The sequence below is a fragment of the Aphelocoma coerulescens genome, chromosome 1A (assembly GCF_041296385.1).
Source record: "Aphelocoma coerulescens isolate FSJ_1873_10779 chromosome 1A, UR_Acoe_1.0, whole genome shotgun sequence".
NCBI classification, from domain to species: domain Eukaryota; kingdom Metazoa; phylum Chordata; class Aves; order Passeriformes; family Corvidae; genus Aphelocoma; species Aphelocoma coerulescens.
This window is the reverse complement of record NC_091014.1, coordinates 12,289,803-12,315,776: the sequence shown is the minus strand read 5'-3', so window position 1 is coordinate 12,315,776 and position 25,974 is coordinate 12,289,803. Positions and strand designations below refer to the sequence as shown.

Genomic DNA, 25,974 nt, shown 5'->3' with positions numbered 1-25,974 from the left:
TATCTACATTCTGACATTTAATCAAGAACATATTTAGGCTAGAATAAAATAAGGCTTCCCATTCATAATCCCATACTACAACATAAAGGCCTGTGAGTGTATGAAGATCCAGCTGGTAAGGAAAGTTTTCCTAAGTTCCTCAGCCGCCTGAAAACCCCACTAGCTGCTTTTATACCTTTCTACACCAATTTTTAAAAACAGGGCTGATGGTCTTTGGTCAAGTAATCAAGTAATTGAAAACTGCAAGATCACACCCTGATTTTGGAACACTTCCTTAAGCTCCAAGGGGATTATCTGTTCCAGTTATTACCCAAAGTGATTAAGTCACATGATTCCGAGCACATCACAAATAAGAGACCAAATCTGCTTTTCTTTTGTACAAAAGATTTTCTCAACATGTGAATCAACATGCAGTGAGGTAAATTTTATCCTCAGTGGTCAGGCAGGTGTTCAGAGAAAGGGATTTTTACCATCCAGTTAAAAAATTAATAAATTCAGTCAGAGATAAATTCAGTCTCTGCTTCTGTGTCCTCATTACTGAAACTCACTTGAAATATACTTTTTAGAAAGTGTCCTTTAGAATTCATTTGTATTTTTTAAAGTCAAATAATTTTAAGAATGTCAAAGTTAAAGAGAATACTGGGCAACAATTCTGCAGATCAAGTTTGAATTTCCTGCAAAATTTCACCATGGAGTAATAAATTTAGATAATAATTTGAATTCTGACACACCTTTGGCATTACTTCCCTAATTTATCCTTATGTATTAAAACCTAGCTACTTATTTATTGTAGTTTAACAGGGTAATTTTACTTTTCTCCTCTACTAGTTTTACATTGTTTCAGTGAATACTAATGCTTATGGGGAATCAGCTATGGCCAAACAAAAGAAAGAATCTTATAGCCTGGATCAGACCAATAAAATAAAACAGTGTTAAACTACGTGGAGACAACAATTTATTGAGGCATCTTATTACACTACTGAAGAATAAAATTTTGCTCTTCCCCCGTTAATACATAATAAAACCAGATTTAGGTAATTTTAAACCATGTTTTGCTTTGTTTTGTTTTGTTTCCCCCACTCCTAGAAAAGTATGCAGATACTGAAACACTAAACTACTCTTTGGGTTGTGATGACAACTTTAACACATTTCACTTTCACACACTATTTCTAGTCATTCCAGAAATACAATACAGATTTCTTAAAAAACCCAGACTTCTGTATCAGGTGGTGAAATGCAGCCTACAGTGCTAAGGAGTGCCATTTATTGGAAATTGCAGTAAATTTACATGACAACTGTCACTGATATCTTCCAAATCTATCATATATACCAGTAATCCTCTTTTACATCCACAAAGTTTTTCAACTCTGATGGAAACTGGGAGATAGAGAAATTCTGCATGAATGGCTGCAGGAGATAGAAAGAACACATCACATCAACTAAAAAGATAATCAATTACCATCTTCAAGGTGTATGGCTACTTCCTTTTCCCTTTCTGTAAATACTGACTCTTACTGTTTATATGTATACAACAAAGGAATAAGATACGTTTCCTCTCCTTGAATAATGCTCTCTGCAGAAATGAAGACCTGTATATTACTGAGTGGAATTAGACAGCACCAAATGCAATCAATGGCTAAAATGATCAGATGGCTCTTTTAAATAAATTACTGAACTAAACCATGCACTACAGGACAGCAGAAGCCAGACTCCCTAATAGCCCTACCAGTTTTAGTTCCTGCTCTGGAATCCCAGAGAACAAAAGACAGCTGTGATATTGACTGAGGTCAAGTTGCAATTATTGTCAATACAGGATGAGCTTTGGCCTCAATCCCCAGTGATCATCAGTGCTCAACAGTCCCACAGCTCTCTCAGGGTCCCCGAGACCATAAAATTATGTGAAGAAACCAACACGGTATTGCAACCTTACTCTCTCAGAGAAAGTTTCATGAGGGCTATTCTATTTCAGTGATTTCCTGCTCCCTTGTGTCCTTTTGAAATCCAGTCTTGGCATGTTTTTCTCCAGGCTTACACACTCTAGTACCCCAACAGTGAATATTCTACCTTAAAACCTATTTTTTTTTCCATTTTCTATGGTCTGTGCTGCCCAAAATTGTAATATGATTTTCCAAAAATCATTACATGTCCATATTTCCTTGTGAGATTAATGATGATTCAGAGAAGCTGTGAAAAGCCATTCCAGCTCAGCTTCAGCACAAATGCATTTAGATCTTTGATACCAAAGCTTACTATCCAGAAAGTCAAGCATCCATAAATCTAGAATCAATAAAAACTAGAACTGCTCAACATTCAATAAAGACAAATTATTAAAACAATTTTTTTAAACTCTAAAATACTTTCAATTTTCAGGTGAATCTCATGTAGGCTTGTAAAAAAAAAAATCAGTTTCCAGTGGCCTTTGATAAATTTGATTAGGTAAAAGTCTTAATTATCACATACTTTACTCTTTCATTTATTAATAACATTTCTTCTCTTTCACACAAGGTAAACCTGATACTAATTTTAACTACCCTATGGATTAATCTGTAGTAGCTTCTTATTACTGCTAAACTTAAGGCTTTATATTAAAACATATAAGAAAGCTCTCATATGAGAAATTTATAATTAAATTACAAAACTGCTCTCAAGGCTTATATAGCTGTTTGGAAAAATCTGCCTATTTATCTGCATCACAGCTGATGAAGGGTTTTTAAAACTCAAATCTGACAAGAGAGTTTGAATTCTGCTCAGAACGCAAAAAAAGTATTTGCACATTACTGCTTTGTTCCTAGATCATGATATCAACCTTAAGCCAATGTTTTGCATACACTGAAGTGCTTTTTCAGCCACTGTGATGCAGCTACCTAACTTGCAGTTTCTGTTCTTAAGTCAGCTGGGGTGCAGCACAGATCCCTTCGGGATGCAAGTTTGCCACACTAATTTACCACATAGTTAAAAAAAAAAAAAGAATCTGTAATTTACACATTGGCTAAGAGCTTCAGCTGAGGAAGAGCAACTGGACTTTATCCCATCCATCACAACTGCTTTGTGGGCAGCAGATTACACAAAACTAAAGATGATGAAATCTTACAATATTGGCTCTTGCTTTACATGTGAATGGCATGAATATTTGATAGGTTAAGATATTTGTAGTTGTGTAGAAAGATGTAAACAAAAATCACTTCAAGCCACAGTTCAGCTTTTCCATAAAAATGAACTACAAATTCTTCCCCTACAACTTCTCATACTGGACATTATGATAAACAATAAACCTGAAAAATGAAGGAGAGATATGGAGTGCCTGAAAGTTAATGTTCTGGTGGATAATAAGTTTTCTATGCATTTCTATGCCAGATGTTTTGGTCCTTTTTACTCAATATATGAATATAAACTAACTTATGGCAGATAAATAATTTTAAAAATAAATTTTACTAATATCTCTCTTCATTGACATCAGATATTGCCCCTGTATGTGGAGTAATGAGAGCCTCCAGTACCTTAAAATACAAGGAACAAAATGAAGCTATTGTGTTTTCATATTTTCCATGAACACAGGGCAGTTTCACAGCAGATACAATCAGGGTCTACAATGCCTTAATTGACAGCAGATTTTGTCCCCAAATTTTACAAAAAATCTCAAATAGAAATAAACTAATTCAGCCTGTTTACATCTTATATTTGTTTATGAAGATGAATTATTTTCTTTTAAAAGAATTGCTCTTTCAAGACTATCCAAATAAACTAGCCACAGTTTTATAAAATCATTTTGAGGCAAAAGAAAAAAGATGATACCCTCTCTTACCTGACATCTGAGAACAATAAGCAGTCCCAGGCCTGGTATGTAGGATACCTGACAAGCTACCTAAAAAGTCCCAAACAGTTCTGAAGTGCATAAAAATCAGTATATTCAGAAAAAAAAAAAAAAAAAAAGGCACTGAATTTCAATTTCTTTAATATCAAACAGCGATCAAAGGAATAACATACTTTTTTTCTTTTCCAAATCACCTTCATTTGGAATCAAGCTTAATACTTGGTTGTCAAGTGTGGCTTTATCTTTTCCTTGACTTACTTTTTTATGCACCTAGTACTCCCAAAGTTTACTGAAATATTGCAAGCAGCCTGTAGGATTTGGGCAATTAGAATCCAGCAAATATAGATCAAGGGTTCAGTCTAATTACTTTTAGTATTGACTCTGACGCTTTTGTAACTCTCTTCACTTTCAATGGTGCCTCTACAACCAACATGAGAATGCCCACAAATATGATTTTGGATGAAAATGAAGTGCAAAACATTAGAAAAGCAAAGAAATGCAATGCAGAATGTAGATTCCTTATAAAAAGAAATAAAATAGACAAATCACAGTATGATAACAAAGCAGAAGAATAACAAACCAACACAGAGATATTTTGGGCCAGGTATCTTACAAAATGTTCACATACCCTCAGGAGAAAAATCTAGTGCAAAGATAAGAGTCACAAACAACATAAACTTCCACTACTACAGTTCTGTTGGAAAGCAAGAATTAAATTGTCTGGAACTGCCCCACAGTCCAAACATTTAGCCATCAGTTTTACATAAATGCTTAAATAAAACCTTTAGCACACAGGCTACCATGGTGAAAGGAGAAGCATAATGCACTCCTTACCTATGCCAGCTAGCACAAAGAGAATAACCCTTTGGAAAAATAATAACAGCAGAAAAGACACTTCTCAGCTAAAGGGAAAACCCCATTCTATGCAGCTAAAAAAAAAGAAAAAAGTAGAAAGACATAATAAAAAAAGATCACTGACTTGATCAAAGAATAGTCTCAAAACTGATATGGAAAGCATCTTGAGCCAGTGCATTATATGCAGAGAAAATGAACAAAGAAAAACACACCCTTGAATTTAAAAAAAAAAAAATAATTATAATTTATATCTTATTTACACAAGATCTGATTCAGCTTTCAGAGTTTACTTTTCAAGGATCAGGTCAATATTGAAGAATTAGCAATTACATGTCTGTAAGTCATATTAGTATGCTACCCTGACTGCTATTGCAGAGAAATGCATCACAATCATTAATTGAGTTCCCTCAGAACTCTTTCTGAGGAACAGACCTATTATTAGTTTAATAATCTATGTGATTTTATTACCATTGGAGAACTAAGGTACAGAGACTGAGGAATTTATTTAAGGTTTTTAGAGAATCAAGACAGAGCCCAGATTTCTGAGTGCTTGCCCATTGCCTGATCTACTTAAACATCTTAAAATCTACACCACTGCACGTCAAACACTTCACAATACTGAAACTGATAGATTTGCTGCTTTACAACAGGTAACAAACACAATGATGACATTATTGTATCTCAGCACTGTATCAAGTGACATAGATATCATAAACCACTCTTCTTTTGTCATGACTTTATTATACAGACTCTTCACATGCTCAGCTGCCAAAAAAATAACAAGAGCCCTCAAAAAGCGATGCACTGATCTGTCATGGCATGGCAAGAAGTGGTTGTAGCTACCTCCAATCTTTTCTCTGTGTACCCAGACATCACCACCAAAGGCCCAGATGGCCCTGGTGCTGCTCTCCCACTCCCAGCAGTTGCTGGCCCTGCCAATCTTCTCTGACACCTCCAGCAGTGGCACCCTGGTTCCCTTCCTCTGGCCATGGGGCTGATGAACTGCAGCAGAGATATCCTCAGTCTAGAACAGCTGCAAGCTGTATCCTGTTTTTTTGAAGCATCACATCACTTGAAATGGATCAACACTGGTTTTAAATTATGAAGCCTACAAACAATCTTCTGAATGCTCTGGTTTTTTACTTTAATTTCCCTTCTGTTTGCTCTTTTTCTTAGGGTTTGGGGTTTTTTTGTTTTGATGATTTGGGGGTCTATTTGTTTATTTGGTCTATCAGTTAGTTTTGGTTTACTCCTTGAGACAGCATCTTTATCAATACTGAGTTCTTCAGGAGCTGCACTCATTGAAGGCCATTAAACATGCCAGCCATATCCTGGGTGGCATCAAAAGGAGCACAACCAACAGCTCAAGGGAGGTAGTCCTCCTTTTACTCCACTCCTGTGAGACCACACCTGCAGTGCTGTGTCCAGCTCTGGGGCCCCCAATATAAGAAGGACATGGACTTGCTGGAGCAAGTCCAGAGAAGGGCCACAAAGATGATCAGTGGTCTGGAACACCTCTGAGAGAGTTGGGATTGTTCAGGCTGGAGATGAGAAGGCTCCAGGGAGACCTTGGAGCATCTTTCAGTACCTCAAGGGCTACAAAAGAGCAGGAAAAGGACTACAAGGGCATGTAGCAACAGGACAAGGGGCAGTGGTTTCAAAAGAAAAGAGAATAGGTTTAGATTAGATATTAAGAAGAAATTCTTTACAGTGAGGGTAAAGGGAGACTGGAGACATTGGAACAGGTTGCTCCAAACAGTTGTGGATGCCCTATCCCTAGAAATGTTCAAGACCAGGCTGAATGGGGATTTCAACAACCTGGTCTGGTGAAACGTGTCCCTGCCCATGGCAGGGGGACTGGAACAAAATTCTTTCTTGGGTTGCTTCCAACCCAAACCATTCTATGATTCTATGATAGCAACAATGTCATACTTCATAGCCATTGTCCTTGGAGGTATTCAAGAAACCACTGGATGTGGCACTTAGTGCTGAGGCCTAGTGGACAAGGTGGCAATCAGTTAAAGGCTGGACTCAATAATCTCAGCAGTCTTTTCCAAACCATTTCTATGATTCTATGTATTGAGTGTTCTAGTGTTAGAGCTATACAGGGTAGAAGTGTGAAAAGAGCCAAGAGAGCCAAGATGTTTGAAACCCAGTGAGATTACACACATGACTCCTATCAAATCACAGTATCAAAGATTGTGATAGAGAAGAGTGTTTATCTGATTGATGCTGAACATGCTCCAACATACCAGTAAGGACTCAGACAGGATCAGTTAGCTGCTCTGGATCTGCTTTAATGTAGTACAGAAAAACTGAACCTCTTCCACTAATAAAATGAAAAATGAAAAAAGCATGTCCATGAAAACAGTCATATAGAGAGGTTATTTTACATACACAACATGCTCAACAAAATTTGAAGGAAAAGACAGATTTTTGGTTTTATTGGAAATCCTTGATTCAGTTGGTTTAAATCAAATTCTTAATGCTACTGTAACTTAACCACTTATGCATTAAACATGCAGCTTTTCCAAAGGTTCTTGTTACACACATTCATAAAAATTTTTATACATAGAATTTTTTGAGACCAAGTACATTCATTTCCTCTGTTGATCTAAATTGTACAATGAAAGACAACAAACAGCTCTAAAGATCTGTTACATTGAGACTTTTCCACTTGATGTCTGCATGGGGATTCTGGCTTATGAGGCACTGGGGAGGAGCCTGCCAAGGGCACTGGCTTCTGCCCCATGCACAAAGCCCAACTAAAAGCACAACTCCCTTGGTCTCCCATCGTTTCCAATAAGCACAAGGGCCTGGAATCACTCACTGGGGAGAACCACCTCTCTTCCTTCTCGACTCTTGTAGTCAGAGACAGGGCACTAGCTCCAGGCCTCTTCCACATCCCAGGCTAAGCTGTAGGACAGTCCTTCCTGCACATCACAGCCAGGGCTCCAAAGGCAGGACAGCTCCAGCTCCCAGTGAAACTTCCCAGCTCTTAATTAGATGCTATCTTCCTTAAAAAAACAATTGAAGAGTCCTATGCAAGGATAAGTCATCTGCAAAGATGGAAATTCTCAGGCAGTAGCATGACAGACTGACAAATCTTTGTAGCCTCTTAGGCAACTGGATGGGATGGAATTACTCAGCTGCCTTCCACGCCTACCTTTTTTCTCTCTTCTCCTACTTTTTTTAAAAGATTGGATGTGGCACTCAGTGCCATGGTTTAGTTGAGGTGGTGTTAGGGCATGGATTGGACTCAGTGATCTTGAAGGTCTCTTCCACCCTAGTGATTCTGTGTGATTCTTTGCTGGCCAGCTTATTCTTTGTATGTATAGGAAACAATTACAGAAATACTTTGCAATCATCTCTGAAAAACAAAGACAATTGGAAATTTCCTGGTTTCATAAACAGTTCTAAGACAGAAACAAATTACAGGCATTGCTTATAGACAGCTTTAGTAATCAATACTCAATTATAAAACTTTAAAACACAGCTCCAGAACATTGAAATGTAGTACCTGGTAACAGTTGATTGGCAAGTCTCCTATAAGAGAAATACAAAATATTCCATGCTGTACTGTGTGCTTGATAAAACTGATACAAAATTTCCCCGAGTAGTTGATACTGGCACGTGAAAATAAAGCAAAGCCCAGCAGGACACACAAAATTCATGCATTTCCAACATAATTCGAAATAGTATAGAATAAATCAGCATGGGCATGCAATTCTTGGCTCTATTGTTTGACATAAGCAAAGCAGAAATTATCTGTTGTTGCAGGTGTTTTGCAAGCAAACATGACACCCAGCTGATTGTTAACAGATGAACTTTTTTCAGAAGAAAATGAGCTGAAGGAAGATCTCAAAGCTGACAAATGAAAAAACCCAGGTGGAAGTAGTTATGACCATTCCTGGGCTGGAGCAGTCAGAAGCTGTTGTTTGTGCTAGGATGGCACTGGAAACAGGCTGCTCTTAGGGGAACCAGGAGCAGGCTCCAGCAGGCTTGAGAAGCATTTAGGGGGATGACAGCCACTTCCAGCTGGGCCAGTTGCTGGGTTGCTCAGCATGGGCAGTTCCATTTGGCTCAGAGATTGTAAGAAATGTGCACCTCACGCTGAAAGCCACAGAACACCTGCAATTTATATTCTCTAAGAAATCTGCAGTTTCTAGCCCCTCAAAGCCAAATTTTAAAGTTTTATGACCTGTAATACTGCTAATCATAACAAAGATCATCTTGTTTCAATCCCCTGCCATGGGCAGGGACACCTTTCACTACACCAAGTTGCTCTGAGACCCACCCAATTTGGCCTTGAACACTTCCAGGAATGGAGCACCCACAGCTTCTCTGGGCAAGCTGTTCCAGCACCTCACCACCCTCACAGTAAGTAATTACTTCCTAATTTCTGATCTAAACCTACCTTCTTTCAGTTTGAAGCCTTTACTTCTTGTCCTATCACTACATGCCCTTGCAAAAAATTCCTCTCCAGGGATTTCTTTGTTTTTTACACAAAGTCCCATGAGTGTAAAATACCTTTAGGTGTTAAAGATGGAGCCTCTCTACTACAGGTTCCATTTACTACTGAAGATATATTTTACATACAATTCAAAGGCTGAGCACACAGCCTTTGCAGTGCTGGTTAGGGTAATAAAGGGAAAAAAAGGGTTGGAAAAAAAAATCTGATATTTGTAAAGTCATTTATACATTTATACATACATAATATAAATAATGTAATATAACTAATATAATATACTATAAATATAATAAATATACATACATAATAAAATTTAACCATTTGATTTTCAAAATAATTACTTCAAGTTCAATGTATATACTCTTTGTAACAGAAAAATATATATCTAAAAAATCTAAAATACAGAGAGGGATTGTTGACTTGCCAATCTGGGTGAGGCATCTTGCTCTGGGCTTTTCCCCCTCTCTACTCTGCTGCCCTTCTGAAAAACTCCTGTATAAATCACACTCTGCAGGTTCACCCTCCTTAACTGCAGGATGTTTTCAAGAGACAGCAGTTATCTGTAGCTACCAGCCAGAGGGGGAAAAGAAATTAAAAAGGCTGTAGACACACAGAGGCCTGGCTGCTCCTGGATTTGATCAGAAATCGCTTCTCAGCAGTGACACATAATACTGTTTTCAGGCAAAACATGAATAAACATGTGCATAAACTTTTGATTCAGAGCAATGCCACACCAGTTCTGTGATCCATCAGATCTTAGAAGATAAACATGATGTGATGGGGTCATTTCTTGCTAGAAAGGCTTTGAAACAGTAAGTGGAAAGCTGCAGCTAGTTGGTGATTGAGTGGATAGGACACTTCTCAGTGTGCATAACTTGTGGCCAGGCAAAGCAGCAGGAAGCACTTGCTCTTGAGTAAAACAGATAAAACTAAGCTGAGAAAAACCGGTCAGAAAACAAGGATTCAGCTTTAAAAAAAAAAAAATTGAGCGTTTGGTTTTGCTTTGTGCTTTTAAAAAATAAAATGGAGGAGAAAGAAGAAAATATCTCAAACATTAATTGAGGAATTTATACCCGAGTGTAGTCCTGTGCCAAGGACATTGTTGTACAGACTTGCTCCACAGGACAGTCTGAGAGTCAGACTGGAGCCCATCCAGGTCACCTGCTTGCAAGTGTGTCTTCAGTGACAGCTTTGTGGTGCCCCACACAACATTCCCAGAGGGCGAGCTCAGGGTCCCTCTCACCCAGATAGCTATGCACTACTCCATCATCTATTTTGGAATGTGGTTGGGCCCAGCACTCCATGCAGCTTCAGCTATCTCATCCTTCTGAGGACAGTGGGAGACACACACAGAGGCATAAGAAAAAAAAAAGAGTATTTACCAGTGCAGAATGACCCAGCACCCTTTAAACATCGGTGTTTCTACCTTCTGCTGTGATGACACCTGGCATGCCTGAACAGCCTGATCACTGGCTGAATTCAGGACACCTGGTCCAGGGAGGGGAATGATGCCAGTGCTATTCCATCAAGTACTGCTTGGACCTTTGCTTCATAGGGGTATGGACTGGTAAGTCTGGTGCCTGAGCCAGTCTAGCTTTATCTCCCCTATTCCCTGGTGATATTGGCCACTCAGAACATTACACATTTTCTGCACCAAATTGTTGAGCAGTTTCATCCTGCACTGTGAACCAGCTGCCCTCGTTCACCAGTTGGAGACATCAGCTTTTCAGGGTTTCCTTTGTCCTCAGACCTACCAATGACTGCACCTGTAAAAAGCCTGATGAATTAATAATGCAAACAAGGCCAACAGTGTGCTCATGATCAACTTCAGGACTGAAGTCCTATCAGACTAACTGTACAATAATGGGTGCTGCACATCGAACAGGACTGCATGGCTGTCAAAAGGACACGAGTGCTTCAACAGAATAAAACAGGAACGTGCTGTGTTGGCTTGTGCCAGCTCTATTTAAAGGATCTAGAAGTACTGCGGTACATAAAAGGGGATTAAAAGAAGGATTGCAGAACCTCAGCTAGATGTCATCTTAATGTTATGCAACTCCTTTCTCCTGAAAACAAAGGGTGGTTTCAATAGGACCTAAGCAGCCTTGCTTGTGCAAGGCTAAATCCTACCCTGACCTCTCACTGATCACTGCTTTAACTCCACACCAGCCCAAGCACTTAAAGAGGAGAACCTTCTAGGTAGTGAAATCTGCTCTGGCAGAGCAGGCAACACATTCCTTTGTACCAGCCTCTCCAAGGGGAGTGGGAGCAAAGAGTTTCCAGTGAGAAACAAGAAATCGATGCCAAAGAGGAGGTGGAAGCACAAAGAGGCACCAACAGCTCTTCACAGAGGGACAGAAGCACAGAGCCACAAGGCAAACCTTTGGTGTAACCACAGCTGACACAGCAACAACAGAACCCTGCCTGGAATCACCAGGTGTCCTTGTAACATCAGGACAGGCTCACTTCTCCACAATTCCTCCTTAATTTGGTGGGATGTCAAGTCTGACTAAATCTAATATTCTACCAATAACCCCACCCAGTCTGGATCAAAAGGTGGCAACACCAGGGCCTCTGAAAGGAGCCACCATCCAGGGAAGCCAATCTGAATTCTCCCACCACTGTGAAAAGTCAGAGGCTCACACTGGGTTCTTAGTATTTTGTATGTGTTGCTCAGCAAACCAAACTTCGTCTAGGGTAACCTTTTCTTAGGATTTCTCCTATTTCCAAAAGTTTTAAAACAAAAAGACAAAGGAGGCGGGTGGAGGAATAAACACTCCAAAAGAAACCCCACACAAACCCCACACTTATAATTTGTTACTTGTCAAACAGTGGCTTTAACAGGCCAAAAGAATTCTAATAAATTTCTCATACAGTGTGACTGATGTACCTACTTGTCCAATTAGCACTGCAAACAAACATAAGTATCTCATTAAAATACATAAATGTGTATTACTTTGGTTTCCTACACTTTACCACTCCCAGTGTATTTCTGAAATACCTTTCATTTTAGGAGTAAATGCTCCATCACACTCTCTCATCTGCAGATACCTTTGCATGCTGGTGCTTCTTTGTTATTAACAAAGCTTCTGCTTTATGGGATTTGTCATGGAATATAAAATAAATACCTACAAAAATGTTATACTCAAGCAATCAGTAGAAACCCTCATTGAACAGGAGAGGGGTTTTTTGTGGTTTGTGTGCCTTTACTTGGATGCAGTACTGCTTGCATAGACTTTTAAATTACATTGCAGTGTTCTCCACTCTGTTACTGATTGATCTGAGATTTCTGGCAAATCATTTCACCACCGTGCAGTTCTGTCTCTTCCTACCTATCCTCTGTGTCTAATTACCCTTTATAAACCCTTTGGGGCAGCAACTGTTTTTCACTGCCAGCTTGTAGTACCTGTCACCATGGGATCTCATTCCAGTTGGCTTGATAGGCTAATAACAACATTCATGTTGTAAGAGACTAATTTTTTAAAGAATAAAAGGAAAAAAACTAAGCAATTACCCTGTAGAAATACAGTACCAGTTCTGTGGGTATACATATTTAGAAAGACCTTTTCTTCCTAAAAAGCTAGACAGGCTTTAAATAACATTTAAAAAAAGAAAAACAAACAAACCCATAAAAAGACAGCAGAGAGGACAAAAATCATCGATTGTGAAACTCAGCAATTTCCTAAGGGTTTTCAAGAACTCTATCTCATAGCCTAGGTCAGGAGACTAAAGAGGGAAGGAAGTTTTACACAGTCCCAGCTTCTCTCCTCACACTAAAATTCACTGAGGTAGCTGAGAAAATCAAGAATAACTCCGTCTGAGGACTCTGAGTAAGTTTGTTGTTGTTTTTTTTTTTTGTAAATGATTTTTAGAATCTGGAAGCTATTCAGATACTCTAATAACAAGGGCAATATTAGTGTCTAAAGGGATACAAGTGAGAACTTCTGTTTACTGTCCCAGCTGCAAATCTCTTTCCCAGCAGCAGCATCCTCACTAGCTGGCCAGCAGTGTACAGATACAGAGGGAGGAATTCTGCAGCTCATGCAACCTTGTTCCTACAGCAATTGGTGAGAAAGTTCCTTACTACTTACCAGAAATCTTCTTAATATTGACCCAAAAGAACACTACCTGGCTCCCAGTTGGATTTACTACTTTTCTAGAACTGGCACTGCTCTAGTCACATGCAGGAGGTGCTTTCTCAGATATGAAGAAAAAAAGGAAAAAAAAAAAATCTTCAGCTTCTCTGACTTTTACACTCAGAAGCATTAATTTCACTACCCTTAAAGCACAGACACAGACATGAATTCCTACCAAGGCAAAGCAGCTGTTACACTTCTGCAAGTCAGATTAACTGTACACAAACCCATACAATATTTCACACATATTTAAAAGTGGCATTTTTAAGTTTTATGGGTTCCTCTCTTCTGAAGACTATTTTAGTACATAAGTATCACAGGCTTAACATAAAAACTCAACATAAACATGAATCCAGAAGACTTTTTAATTGATATTTCAATTACTGACTTTTAATTAAGCAAACCAAGCATCTTGATTTTATTCTATTTTCTTAACAAAGCCTCCAGTAATGTGATGGATTATTTTCCTGAAATATTTTATGCTATTTTTCCTGGAAAATGACCAAATGGAGTGAATGTTGAAAAAGCTCTTTTTACTGGCTTATCAGAAATTCCAGTAATTCTTCTAGAAGTTTACAGGGCAGAAATGTTTTTCCACATGTAATCAAGCAAATAAAATGAAAAACCAAGTTCTTCAGGAAATGTATTCTCTGTACACAGTATAACAAAGATATTTTGAATAGGCTTCACTAGCAGTAGCTATAATAGAAAAACCATGAGACAACAGACCAGCACTACCAATAATAGAAGCTCCACATTAGGAATAACTATTACAGTCTCTTAAATCCAAAAATATTGCTCAACTTTTATCTATTTTAAATCTTCTATCACCAAGACTGAATTATGATCAATTTGAGTTACAGATCCTATGTTAAGATTATACAGAATATTTCTAGCAGCTAATTCCAAGAAATTCATTATGTTAGACTCTGAATTTAATGTGAATACTTCCTTACATTGCCATAGAAACAACAGTCTCCCAACTTGAAATTGTCATGCTAGTTGCTACAACAAAAAGGCAGTTTCTCTCACCAGGACTTTTCAGATTTCATGCACGAGACAACAGGCAAATATAACAAACCCACTTGGAAAGGGAAATCAGAAACACCAGTAAAAACAATGACTATACAATTACTATATATATGTGTGTGTGTATATATATATATGTGTATATATATATATATATATATATATATATATATATATATAAAATGAAGAAGGGTCAGAGCAAACCACCTAATATCATCTAATATCATCAAGCGCAGAACAGGTAGCCCAGTGGGCCTGAGCTCTGAGGAGTTTTCCAAATGAGTAGTGTAGCGGCTGAACAGGGAATTTGGGGGTAATTACATTTTACCTAATCAAAGCACTCAATAGTTTAATCTGAAGAAGTGTTCCGCTCCTCCATCAGTCTGATACAAGAGTTCAGCAGCTGCTCCCTTTCCCACTTCACAAGGATTTAATTTCCATGATAGGAGCACCTACATGATCTTTTATAAAGCTTTTTAAGCTTGCAGCAGGACTCTGCAACACTTATAAAATGCTGTTCCTATAAAAAAACCAAGGACAGAGAATTAAAATAATGGGTTTAGTATTTGTTTATACTAACATACCATTTTGGAAGCATGCAAGAGGCTTATGTGACATTTATTAATGCAGATTTAGCACAAAGAAGGAGTTAGTAAGGGAATAACAGAAACTAACATAGCCATTCCATTTCAAACTAGTTAAAGAATCAGCTGTGTGAATGTAACATGATAGAAACTATTCAGTATAACTCATATGGGGTACAAACACAACCGTTCATCAGTTTTCAGTCTAAGTAGAAAAAAAAGGTGTGTGTTATAAGAACTTACATGTGAAATGGATGTCCTGGAGTGAGACAGATGCCCCAATTTGTTTCCTTTCAGCTTCTGTAGTACAGGTTAGGTCCTGGCTTTATGAAATGGCAATATTTTATCAAAAACCTGCAGATTAATGCATGATTGGCATAAAGGAAACAAAGCTGGAACTTTTTTTTATTTTGTGTTTAAAAAAGAACCTTGAAATGTGCAATTTAAAAAATCATATTGCACATTTTGTTTTGACAAATGCAAGGACAATGTGAAATACAAAGATACCATTAAATAAGTAATAAAAGACGACTTGTACCTGTTTGCAGGAAGGATTTCCACTCTGGAATACTAATGTTACATTAACACAGCTGCACAATGCACTTGCTAATACGGTGTAGAAAATTTTGCTCATTATATTCTACCACCAGTTTCCACTGTTCTGCTATGTATAGTGAATCTATGAGCACTACTCGAAATGATGAAATCTATTTCTAGGGGTTTTTTCCCCTTTTTTTTCCCTGCATACTGAGGACACAATATTTCTTCTGAGTTTTTAAAAACAAACACACTATGACTCTGCAGAGAGTGAGCGATCTCAATTTTGTCCTCAGTGTCTGACCTAACAGACTGTCAAAGAAAAACCCCGGCCCCCAGTGTAGTAATCTGGGAACTCTGTGAACAATTTCATAATTCTGGATAATTCAATTAAATGACTGCCATCACTGGCTATAGAGACTACCATATGTTGTCAAGGCTGTGTCACATATCTCCCAGACCAGGGAAAATGGGAGATTGTTATACCAGGGTTTCTCCCATCAGAACAGGCATGATCTGGAATCATGGAATGCCAGAATTCTGTGTCAAAACATGTAGGTTTTGAAAACAAGTTTCTGCATGCTTTCTGAAGTGAACTCAAGCACAGAGGGTAGAAATATCTTACTGGCAGAATAAACTAGTTGGTGCTAATGCCAGACCTGAAAGATGCCCTACCTGAAAGGTTCAAGATGAATTCCAGCGACACAGGAAGACGCTTCAGTAGCACAAAAGGTGTGGAGCGGGCAAGAAGGAAGGACATTGGAAGAAGGACATTGGAAGGAAGGACATGGAGACCACAAAGGTCTCCATGGTTTGCCAAGAAGAAAAGGTGTATGGGGGACTTCCATGAAATACACTGATCTGAACCAAGGATGGTTCAGGAAAGTAACAGAATTATTACATAGGCATGTATATAGAAAGGCATTATTTCATCTATGGATGTGGCAGCAGACAGCCAATTTGTCTTGTCCGAAAACCATAAAACACATGCACATTTGGTTTTTTAATTCCATTTTCACAAGGTTTTGAGTACTTGAACTGCTGCCCTTGCCTCCCAAGGTCAGAGGTCTGAAAGGGAAGGTGCAATAATGCTTTAGTGTTTATCATCCTGCACTACCTCTGAAGGTCTGTGACACCACGACTGTTTTGGTACCAAAGGAGGATACAGAAATAGAGCCAGGGAGGCCAAGGTGCTGCCTCAGCAGCAAGGAACCCAGCATGCAGTTCTGTCCATAACTAAACACTACCTGGGTAAATCTCTTTTTTTGGCGGAATGCCACATACACATATGAAAATCATCCTACACAAATACGTGTTTCTCCCCCACTTCTCAGGCAGCACCATTGTTTCACCCTAATTTCATGAGAACTTGGGACAGAAACACAGATGCATAACTCGTGCTTTCAGCTGAAGAAGCAGGAATGCTATTTTTTCCTTCAGAATGAGTTAATTGTACATATTTTAGACAGACAGCTTTAGACCAGCATTCTTCTGCAGAAACCAGTTGGTCATAGCTTGGACTGGTGCACCATTCACTGAGTATAAACCTGACTGGATGGCTGGGCCTAGAGAGTGGGGGGAATGGAGCTACATCCTGCTGGTGGGCAGTCACCAGTGGGGTCCCTCAGGGCCCAGTACTGGGGCCAGGCCTGCTTAATATCTTTATCAATGATCTTGTGTTTTCAGTTCTGGGACCCTCACGCCAAGACTGACATTGAGATGCTGGAGCATGAACAGAGAAGGGCAGTGGAGGGAAGAGTCTGCAGCACAAGTCTGATGAGGAGCAGCTGAGGGAGCTGGGGTGTTCAGCCTGGAGAAAAGGAGGCTCAGGGGAGACCTTATCACTCTCTACAACTACCTGAAAGTGGCTGTAAGCAGGTGGGGGTCAGCCTCTTCTCCCAAGTAACAGGACAAGAAGAAATGGTCTCAAGTTGCACAAGGGAGCTTTAGATTAGATATTAGGAAAAATTTCTGCTCTGAAAGCATTGCAAACATTGGAACAAGCTGCCCAGGGAAGTGGTTGAGCCACCCAACCCTGGAGATATGGCACTGAGGGTTACAGTTTAATGGTGGACTTGGCAGTGCTGGGTTAACAGTTAGAGTCAATGATCTGAAAGGTCTTTCCCAAACTAAATGGTTCTGTGATTTCAACATGTTTTGAGAAACTAAGACAGACCTAGGAAACACATGCTGTCTATGCTGATTGTTCCTGTGCTGGAGGCACAGGGCTGTTCTCTTGAATATGACAGAACATGTAAATTCTAAAACCTAAATTACTAAAGTAATTACTAAATTAACATTACTAAAGTAATGTTGTACTTTAATAATCTCTACATTTTTTTCCTGGGACTTTCACACAATTTTACTTTCTCCGTTTTGTTCCTTGTCTTACTTTCCTTTGTCTCAAATTCATGCATTGTGGAAATAATCAAAGACATGCAGGAGAAACATCTGAAGCTGATAAGCAGTGAAACAGCATTATTCATATATTGCTAATCATAATGTATGTGTGAATGAGAAGACACCTGGTAGTGCTGTGTTGACAGCAAGCTACCTTTTGATTAAGCTTTCTGGATTCTAGCAATCTGAAGGTACTGACTAGGAGTTCAAGAATAATGTAAAAATGATAAATACATGGCAGATACACACAAACAACAGCTTTCTTTCAGCTGAGCTTGCAATGAAGACTCCAAATTGTGGATAGCAGGTTTGAATAAATGAGAGATTTTACATTAGCATTAAAAGAACATTCAAGTACTGTTTTTGAGATTATCATTTACAAAAGAGGATTTTTGTCCAGTTTAGGAATGCTAAATAATTTTTGTTAAACCCCTTAAGTATCTTTCTTTTCTCTTGCTTCTGCCCACCATTCCACTTTCCATTGGGTAGTTTCAGCCTACAGTCAGAAATCTAAACAAATGGCTAGGAAACTATGACACCTTCTTACTGGATAGATTTCTATGAGGTTGAAGAAAAGCTGATTTGTAACAAATTAGGTGTGCTGAAGAGATATTGTTGTGATCATACCTCCTGGTTTTAGAAAATTCAGTTAAGGCCAGCATTGCAATGGCATTCAGCAACAAAACCCAATGACAGGCAGTTTGCTACTGAAATCAATACCTTCCAACTCTGTGCTCTAGACTGCACCTACCTGGATAGGCATCTATTCAATCTTGTTCTAAGGTTTATGATTCTTGGATTTCCTACTGCAGAATCCTGTGCCATTCAGTACATTGCTTGGCCACCAGAGTGACCAGGTTCATTGTCATTATCAGATATGTATTTGCACCAGAACTTGAATGAAAAATATTCTAGAGTAGTACTGTAGCAATACTTGTATAGCAGTACTATATGAATTCTTACACAATCTCAATCTATAGATGAAAATTCCTACCAGTCTCAAAAACCCCCAAAATTATATAAATGTGTATGTATAGTCTTATATTTATAAACACCTAGGTATGTAAGAAAAACATGACTTCCAGAATGTTAACACAGTCAAGGAATATCACTGTGTTCTTTGAACTTTGCCTTGATGCTCCCCAGTAAAAAAAAAAAAACAACCCTTTTTTTTTTTTTTTGTTTATAGCACCATGAGGAAGAGAAGAACAAGAAACATCTGCTTCTACAACTACTGCAGCACTTTCCTCTCCATCACCCTTTCTAAATCACAGTTGTGACCACCTCCTCCCATAAACCCCTCTGAAGGAGTACGTTTTCCATGTATACACCACTTCCTGTGAACAAAATATGTAGATGAATTATTTATAGAATCTTTCATATCATGAAAGGAGCTCCTCATCTATAAGGAGCAAGGAGAAGATCAAGAACACTGAAAGCAAAAGCTCGGAATCTGTATCTTTCATAAAAAGCTGAATTAATGCAGGTGAGGTTATAGGATGCATAAAGGAAGTCAGACACAGTTCTACCCCCTCACACCAATACTTTCCTTTGATGTCAACAGTATCAACAGATGGACAAGTGTTACTGTGAAATTAACTTTACCTTATGTGACTAAACAGAACTAAGCAGAGCACTCTCAATTATTTAATTTCTTCAAGGAAATGATGCACTAACAAAGTCATGGCCCCATCCTTTAATGGCACATTTTTAATTCTCAGGGAAGAAAAAAGACTGATGAATATAATTCTGCTGCCAGTGAACACAGAGTCCCTGACATGAAACATCACAAGCTCTCTGGAGGAGCTGAAGAATAAATCACAAGCTACATGAGTCAGAAGTCAGCTTCAATGGTCTTTAAATTAAGATGGACAGGCATAAGAATAACATAAAGTAATGGTAAAAAAAGAACTCTGAATTTAATTTTAGGAGTTAGTAAAATCCTAAGAAGCACAAATTAGGAAAAAGGAGTAGGTCTGAAGTACAGTTTATTTTTAAATACTAACTATGTAAAAAACATAGAAGTACAACCACACAGGTTTTCAGGGTTCTTTGGGTCTGGTTTTTGCAAGACCCTTATGATTTTTTTTTATTCTGGAAAATCATGCAGCTTTCTGTTGCAAAATACTGTTCTTGTGAGGATAGCTATAACCAACATTCCCATCTTGGAATATAGTATATAGTGATATCTATGAATAAAAAAACCACCAAAAGACTATTTATATGCACAAAGCATTTTAATGAATGGAGAAGAGAATTATTTATGACCTTAAATAACAAGAAAAAATTTTTAAAAACATAACTATACATAGGAATACGTGTATGAAAAAGTCTGTAGTAAAATACTAACATTTTTACAAGCTAACATGGTATTTACATGTGCATGTGAAACTTAGGAAAACCACAACATTCCTGTATTTTTCGGTCAAAAGGCTTGTCACAGACTTTTAAAGAAATTTTAGAAGTTCAGCCATGTTTTAATTGCAAAGCTTATGGATGAACCCATTAAGAAAAAACACTACAAGGCTACTAAACCCCTTAGCCACAAATCAGTGGGTGCTGGGACAGTACTATCCTGTCCTTTTAGTCTTTGCTGGGAAACCACAATCATGGCTACCAGGAATAGGATGTAGAGGATGCAGTCTGCCCAAACTTGGCTGCTCTTGTATCCATCCTAATGAGGGTCCATTAGGACCCATTCCTGACTGGAAAAGCACTTGAAAGTATGTTCAAGTCCATCTTTAGTCAGCAAAACATTCTAGCATATGCTTACTATTAAGCAAATGATTGGACTGAGAAAATTAAACTGGTTTTTAGTTCCTCCTTACATTATGTGTACTAAATGCCTTTTTTGCATAAGGAGCCAAAGAATTAGGGGTTGACGCTTAAAGTCTGAGTATTTAGAGTCAGATAAGACACATCAGATAGTGCCCATATAAAGTGTCTGTCTTATTCATATTTCATATAACCATACCACTGAATACTTCTAAAAATAAATTAAAATGCTAAGTTGGTCAGATCACCTGGCTACTTAATACATCCAAACCATTATCCTTGAGAAAGAGATGCATCAGGCAGGAGCTCCAGGACGAAATCTGTTGCAATGTTCCTGAGTTCTGAAACCCATGTTTTCAGACTGTTCATTGGGATTCTGTTGAGAGCAACTGTGGAAGTTTATGTAAAGAATAAAGATCCTGGTTTATGCAGTACAACTGAGTGGGCTGTTCCTGCAACCCTTCAAGGAGTGAGTCTGCACACAGCAGAGACCTGTGTCACCCACTGATGGGAATTACTGTGGATCTGAGACAGCAGTGATGAACAGAGAATGCACCTGGAGGCAACCCTGCTCCCCATATGACTCTTCCCCATGTGATTACTTTTAAGGCATTTGATCCAAATTAAGATGCCTTTCCTTAACATACTGCTTCTTTTACAACTACGCATCTGTACGTGTGTGGGAAGAAGACAGCACTTAATCCAAACTGTTCCACGTGTAAAAACAAACACATTCGAAATTCAGAAGTATTTCTTTAAGAAACAGTACAAGGCTCTTCTCCTCACCCCAGAGAGCAGAAGGTCAGAAGGAACATTTGCAATACACCCAGCTAATGTAACTGCTGTATACAATTCTCTCATTGGAAGGGTATATACTCAAAAAAGCATGGGGCTTTGCAGAGGAAACCCTGCCTTCTTTATCTGATGTCAAGGACAGCTTTGCCCTTGACTTCATCTGGGCCAAGATTTCATCCCATGTGTTTCTAGAGATTCTCTGTGATTCTGCCAACAGTAGCACAGTAAGTGGCTCACAGAAAAAACCTAACAAAAAAACCCCAAACAGGAAATAGTCTCCAAGGAATACTTCTTTGTGAACTCTTACAATTAAGACATAATAATAATAATAATAATAATAATAATAATAATAATAATAATGAGTCTTACAGTCTTTTCTCCCCATGGAAACCCAGGCATAACTTCCTGCATTAAAACCCTATTTATTAGGCATCATACCTAGAAGAATTCATGTTGAATCATATCATGGAACTGCAAATCAGCTTCTCATGATGTTTACTCCTCCTCATGCTATGCAGCAACTCCTACATTATATGTTTGGGGTTTTTATAACTCAAGATGTTTAGCTACCATAAAGCAGCAATATTCCATCTGACTTTTCAAAAGAAGTTATTTCACTTAGTAATGTGATAAATGATGAAGTATTTTATTATTTTGGAGAGAGGGATGTTTAATCAAACATAGCATAATGAAAAATCATAAAAGCACCTTTATTTTCTGTACTTCAAAACAGCTAATTCTTGAATTAGCCATTCCCTGATTTCATCGACAAGTGAATTTTCACTGCTGAATTGTCAAAACTTTCAAACAAGAAAAATACTCACAGTCTCTTAAGGATCACATTATAAATAGTCGTGTCCTACCTCCACATTTCTCTCTCTGACTTTATTCCTAGGCAGCACTGAAGAAGCAGCTACAGTCACATGGTGCATTCAAGGTCATGCTATTCTAATTGACAGAGATATCATTGATAAATTATGCGGAAACAATGATAATGGAGTCATTAACCTTGTTCCAGCACACTAAAGGTGCTTCCTCATTAAAAGGAGTACAAAAGTTATAAAAACATACAAAGATTTTATTGCTCAGCCTTTTCTCTCCTACACACTGCTGCAAAGCACTGTTAGGGAACAGCAATATTGCTGTAACGTGGCTGCCTGTGCTTTGTCACTGAGGGGTGCAGGGACTACACTAGCTTACACTTGAAGGAGGAGTCAGGTAGTAAAATGCACAAACCATTGACCCTTTTTTTTTTCCCTAATAGGAAGTTGGATCCAGAAGGCCTCTCTCTTTGGCGTAAAGGATGCTGGAGCACATGAAAGATCATTCCAGCCAGGAAGTCTTTCTCAGTCCAAGAATCTGTGCTGAACTGTCATTTCCAAACACACAGTCATGTGGCCACTGCTTTGAGAACTTGCATTAAAACTGTAGTGAGTTAACATCTGGAACTGAAACTCCTCAGATATGTATAGATACAGGTACAGATACACAGAATTAGGTAGAATTCAGAATTTATCCTTTATGTCTCATGCAGAAATTTGTGTTAATTCCCAGACTAAAAGCCTGACTAATGTCCCTAATTCATATATGACAGGTAATTTATTAAGGGTGCACACATTAATGAATCACTAGTGGTTGCTTTGACTTAAAGAGAAATATTAGAAAAATAGTGAAGAGATAGGACAGAGACTGTTTCACATAGCAACTCAAAGTAACCTTAAATTTGCCTTACTGTAAAGAATCTATAGGATTTCGGAAAAAAAATTAAATTGGATTACAGACAATCTACCCTTGTCCTCTTGACACTTCCACAGCTGCTTCTTTTTGAATCTTGTCACAGTAAGACCACTCCAATAAAAAGAGGAAAGTACAGAGCAGGTTTCCTGGAGTTCAGGTGACCAGAGATGACACTATACTGCCACAACAGAATCCATTATACTAATTTTTAATCTTCACTTATCACATAAACTATTGTGTCTCCCTACAGTCTGACTGTCAAGATATGATCTACAGCATATTGCACAACTTACTCATAAGAACAAATAAAAAAAATCCCAGATCATATCTGTATTTAGAGGCTTGACCTCATGGAGATAACATATCATAAAGTACATTCTGAAGGCTTGAGTGGAAATCAGATTCTTTCTACTGTTTTTGTCATGTTTGGATAAACTAATAATTAGCATATTCTTCAAGCATTCAGAAGTATCACAAATTATATTTTAAACAATAAACCGTCAATTACCAAGAGGAAGTAAAAGTGCCAATTTATACCCAATGTCAGAGAGATTCTCCTCTGTGTCCTCTGAGCACAGGCTGATGGCTATAGTTGCAGAGCACAAGCGCCTCTGATGCATGGTATCTAAAAACTTCCCACCGCAGAAATTCCCAAGTTTTCAATGGCTGGGCTCACTGCCCGGCTGGAATGCGTACTTTAGCGATACGCCTACAGCCGCTGCACCACCCATAGCCAAGAAGCACCTACAGACTCGGTTCCCAGAGCAGCTCCTGTGCTCCAGAAATGCTGCTGGGGTAGCAGAAACCTCCTCACAAGTGTTCAGCTGCAGAGAGCTCAACTCAGCATAGTTTAAAGAGGACAGAAACAAACGTGTAAACAGCATCTGTGGCGTCTCTTCTCTATTGACTTTCCTGGAAACGCATTAACCTATTATAGTACGTCAAAATAAATAAGAGAAACAGAGGCGAGGCAAGAGTATACCGTTCTCTCCCAAAAGTTTCTTTCTGCCTGTCCTCTCGCTTGCTCCGAGCTCCCGTTCCCTGGGATTACCGATCGTTTTCAGCAGGGATCAAATGAATGACTCTTCCGCTAATGACACTTAAGAGATGCTAAAACCACCCCGGGCGCCACCAGGGGCCCGGGGCGCGGCGGCTGCCCCTGTCCCCACGCCAAAGCGCCCGGAGCGAGGCGCAGCCAAGGGCAAGCCCCGCTCCGCAGCCGGCCCCGGCCGCCGCTCCGGCCCCCCGGCAGCGCCAGCGGCAGCAGCAGCCGGAGGGGCGGCGGGGCCCGGGGCCGCTGGGCCGGGTGGGGTGGGGACCCGTCCCCGTGAGACTGGGGCTGCAGGGGGTGCTGCCGCCGCCGCCGCCCGGCCCCCCCGGCATGGCGAAGCGCTGTCACTGACGCACATTTAATTCGCCCGGCTGCGGGTACCGCGCAGCGCCGCTCGCATCCTCCCCCCGCCGCCGGGGAGGGGGCGGCTCCGGCGGGGAGGGGGAAAGTCAAACTGCAGCAACAAAGTTGCTCCCCCTCCGCTCCCCCAGACCTGCCTCGGCCCCCAGGGGGTGGGCAGAGAGGGGGGGCCCATGCCCGCCTTACCTTGCTTGACGCACTTGAGGCGGATGGGGTCCTTGCAGTGCTTGATCACGGCCAGCACATCCCTGATGGTGAGCCCGGCCACGGGGGTCTCGTTCACCTCCAGCAGCAGCTCCTCCGGCACCAACTTGCTGCCGCCCTCATAGGCCACCTTGCCGGGCTTCACTTCCCCCAGGTAGGGGAACTGCCCGTTCTCGGCGCCCCCCTTCAGCTCGAAGCCCAGCTGTCCCTCCGGGTTCCTCACGATCACGATCTCGTGGACTCTGCTCGTCCAGTGGCTTTTCTTCTTCAAGCCCTTGGACATTGCCGTGGGGATGCTCTGCCCGACTCCCTCCCTGCAGTCTGTGCCTCTTCCCTCCCTCCCTCTCTGCCCCCCTCCCCGGGGCAGCCGCGCTCCTCCGGGCAGGCTCGGGGCGGGCGGGAGCGGCCGCGGCTGTGCCGGCCGGCGGCCCCGCGGGCTGCGAGCTGGGTCGGGGAGCGCCTGTGTGCCCGCTCCTCCCGGCTTTAGCTGATATCCATGGCATCCGCGGCGGCCGGACCCTGCCTGCGCGTGGATGTACTAGTTGTAGAGAAACTGGCAGGAGGGAGGAGGGAGGCGGGAGGGAGGCAGCGGGAGGGAGGGGACGGCCGCGGCGCGGGGAGGAGGAGGAGGGGTGTCGGTGTCGGTGCCGGAGCGAGGCGGGCGCAGCTTCGCCGCTCCCGCCTCGCCTGACCCGGTAGTGAAGGCCGAGAGAGAGGCTGCCTGGCACGGCCGGCAGAAGGCGGAGAACGGCCCGGGCGGGGGGGCGAGGGCGCCCGGCGGGCGGGAGGGAGAGCGGCGGCTCCCGCCCGGCCCCCCCAGCGCGGCCCCGGCCAGGAGGGGGCGCTCGGGGGAGCGATGGCGCTGCCCCGGCCGAGCCCGCGCTGCCCCCGCCCCGGCCGGACACTGCCCAGCACCGGCCCCGCCCCGGCCGGACACTGCCCAGCACCGCCCCGGCCCGGCCGGACACTGCCCAGCACCGCCCCGCGTTGCGGCCGGACACTGCCCAGCACCGCCCCGGCCCCGGCCGGACACTGCCCAGCACCGGCCCCGCCCCGGCCGGACACTGCCCAGCACCGCCCCGGCCCGGCCGGACACTGCCCAGCACCGCCCCGCGCTGCGGCCGGACACTGCCCAGCACCGCCCCGCGCTGCGGCCGGACACTGCCCAGCACCGCCCCGGCCCGGCCGGACACTGCCCAGCACCGCCCCCGCCCCGGCCGGACACTGCC

The 25,974-nt window shown here is 41.0% G+C and overlaps 1 protein-coding gene across 8 annotated transcripts in view; it reads right to left on the bottom strand.

The window, feature by feature from the left end:
• Positions 1–25,449, bottom strand: part of MAGI2 (membrane associated guanylate kinase, WW and PDZ domain containing 2) — a 725,755-nt gene extending 700,306 nt beyond the window's left edge. For all 8 annotated transcript variants that reach the window (XM_069035710.1, XM_069035728.1, XM_069035720.1 and 5 more), the window contains exon 1: positions 24,728–25,449. In XM_069035710.1, the coding sequence (XP_068891811.1) occupies positions 24,728–25,028 (301 nt within the window). In that variant the 5' untranslated portion in view covers positions 25,029–25,449. The remainder of the gene's footprint in view (positions 1–24,727) is intronic.
• Between the last annotated feature and the right edge of the window lie 525 nt (positions 25,450–25,974).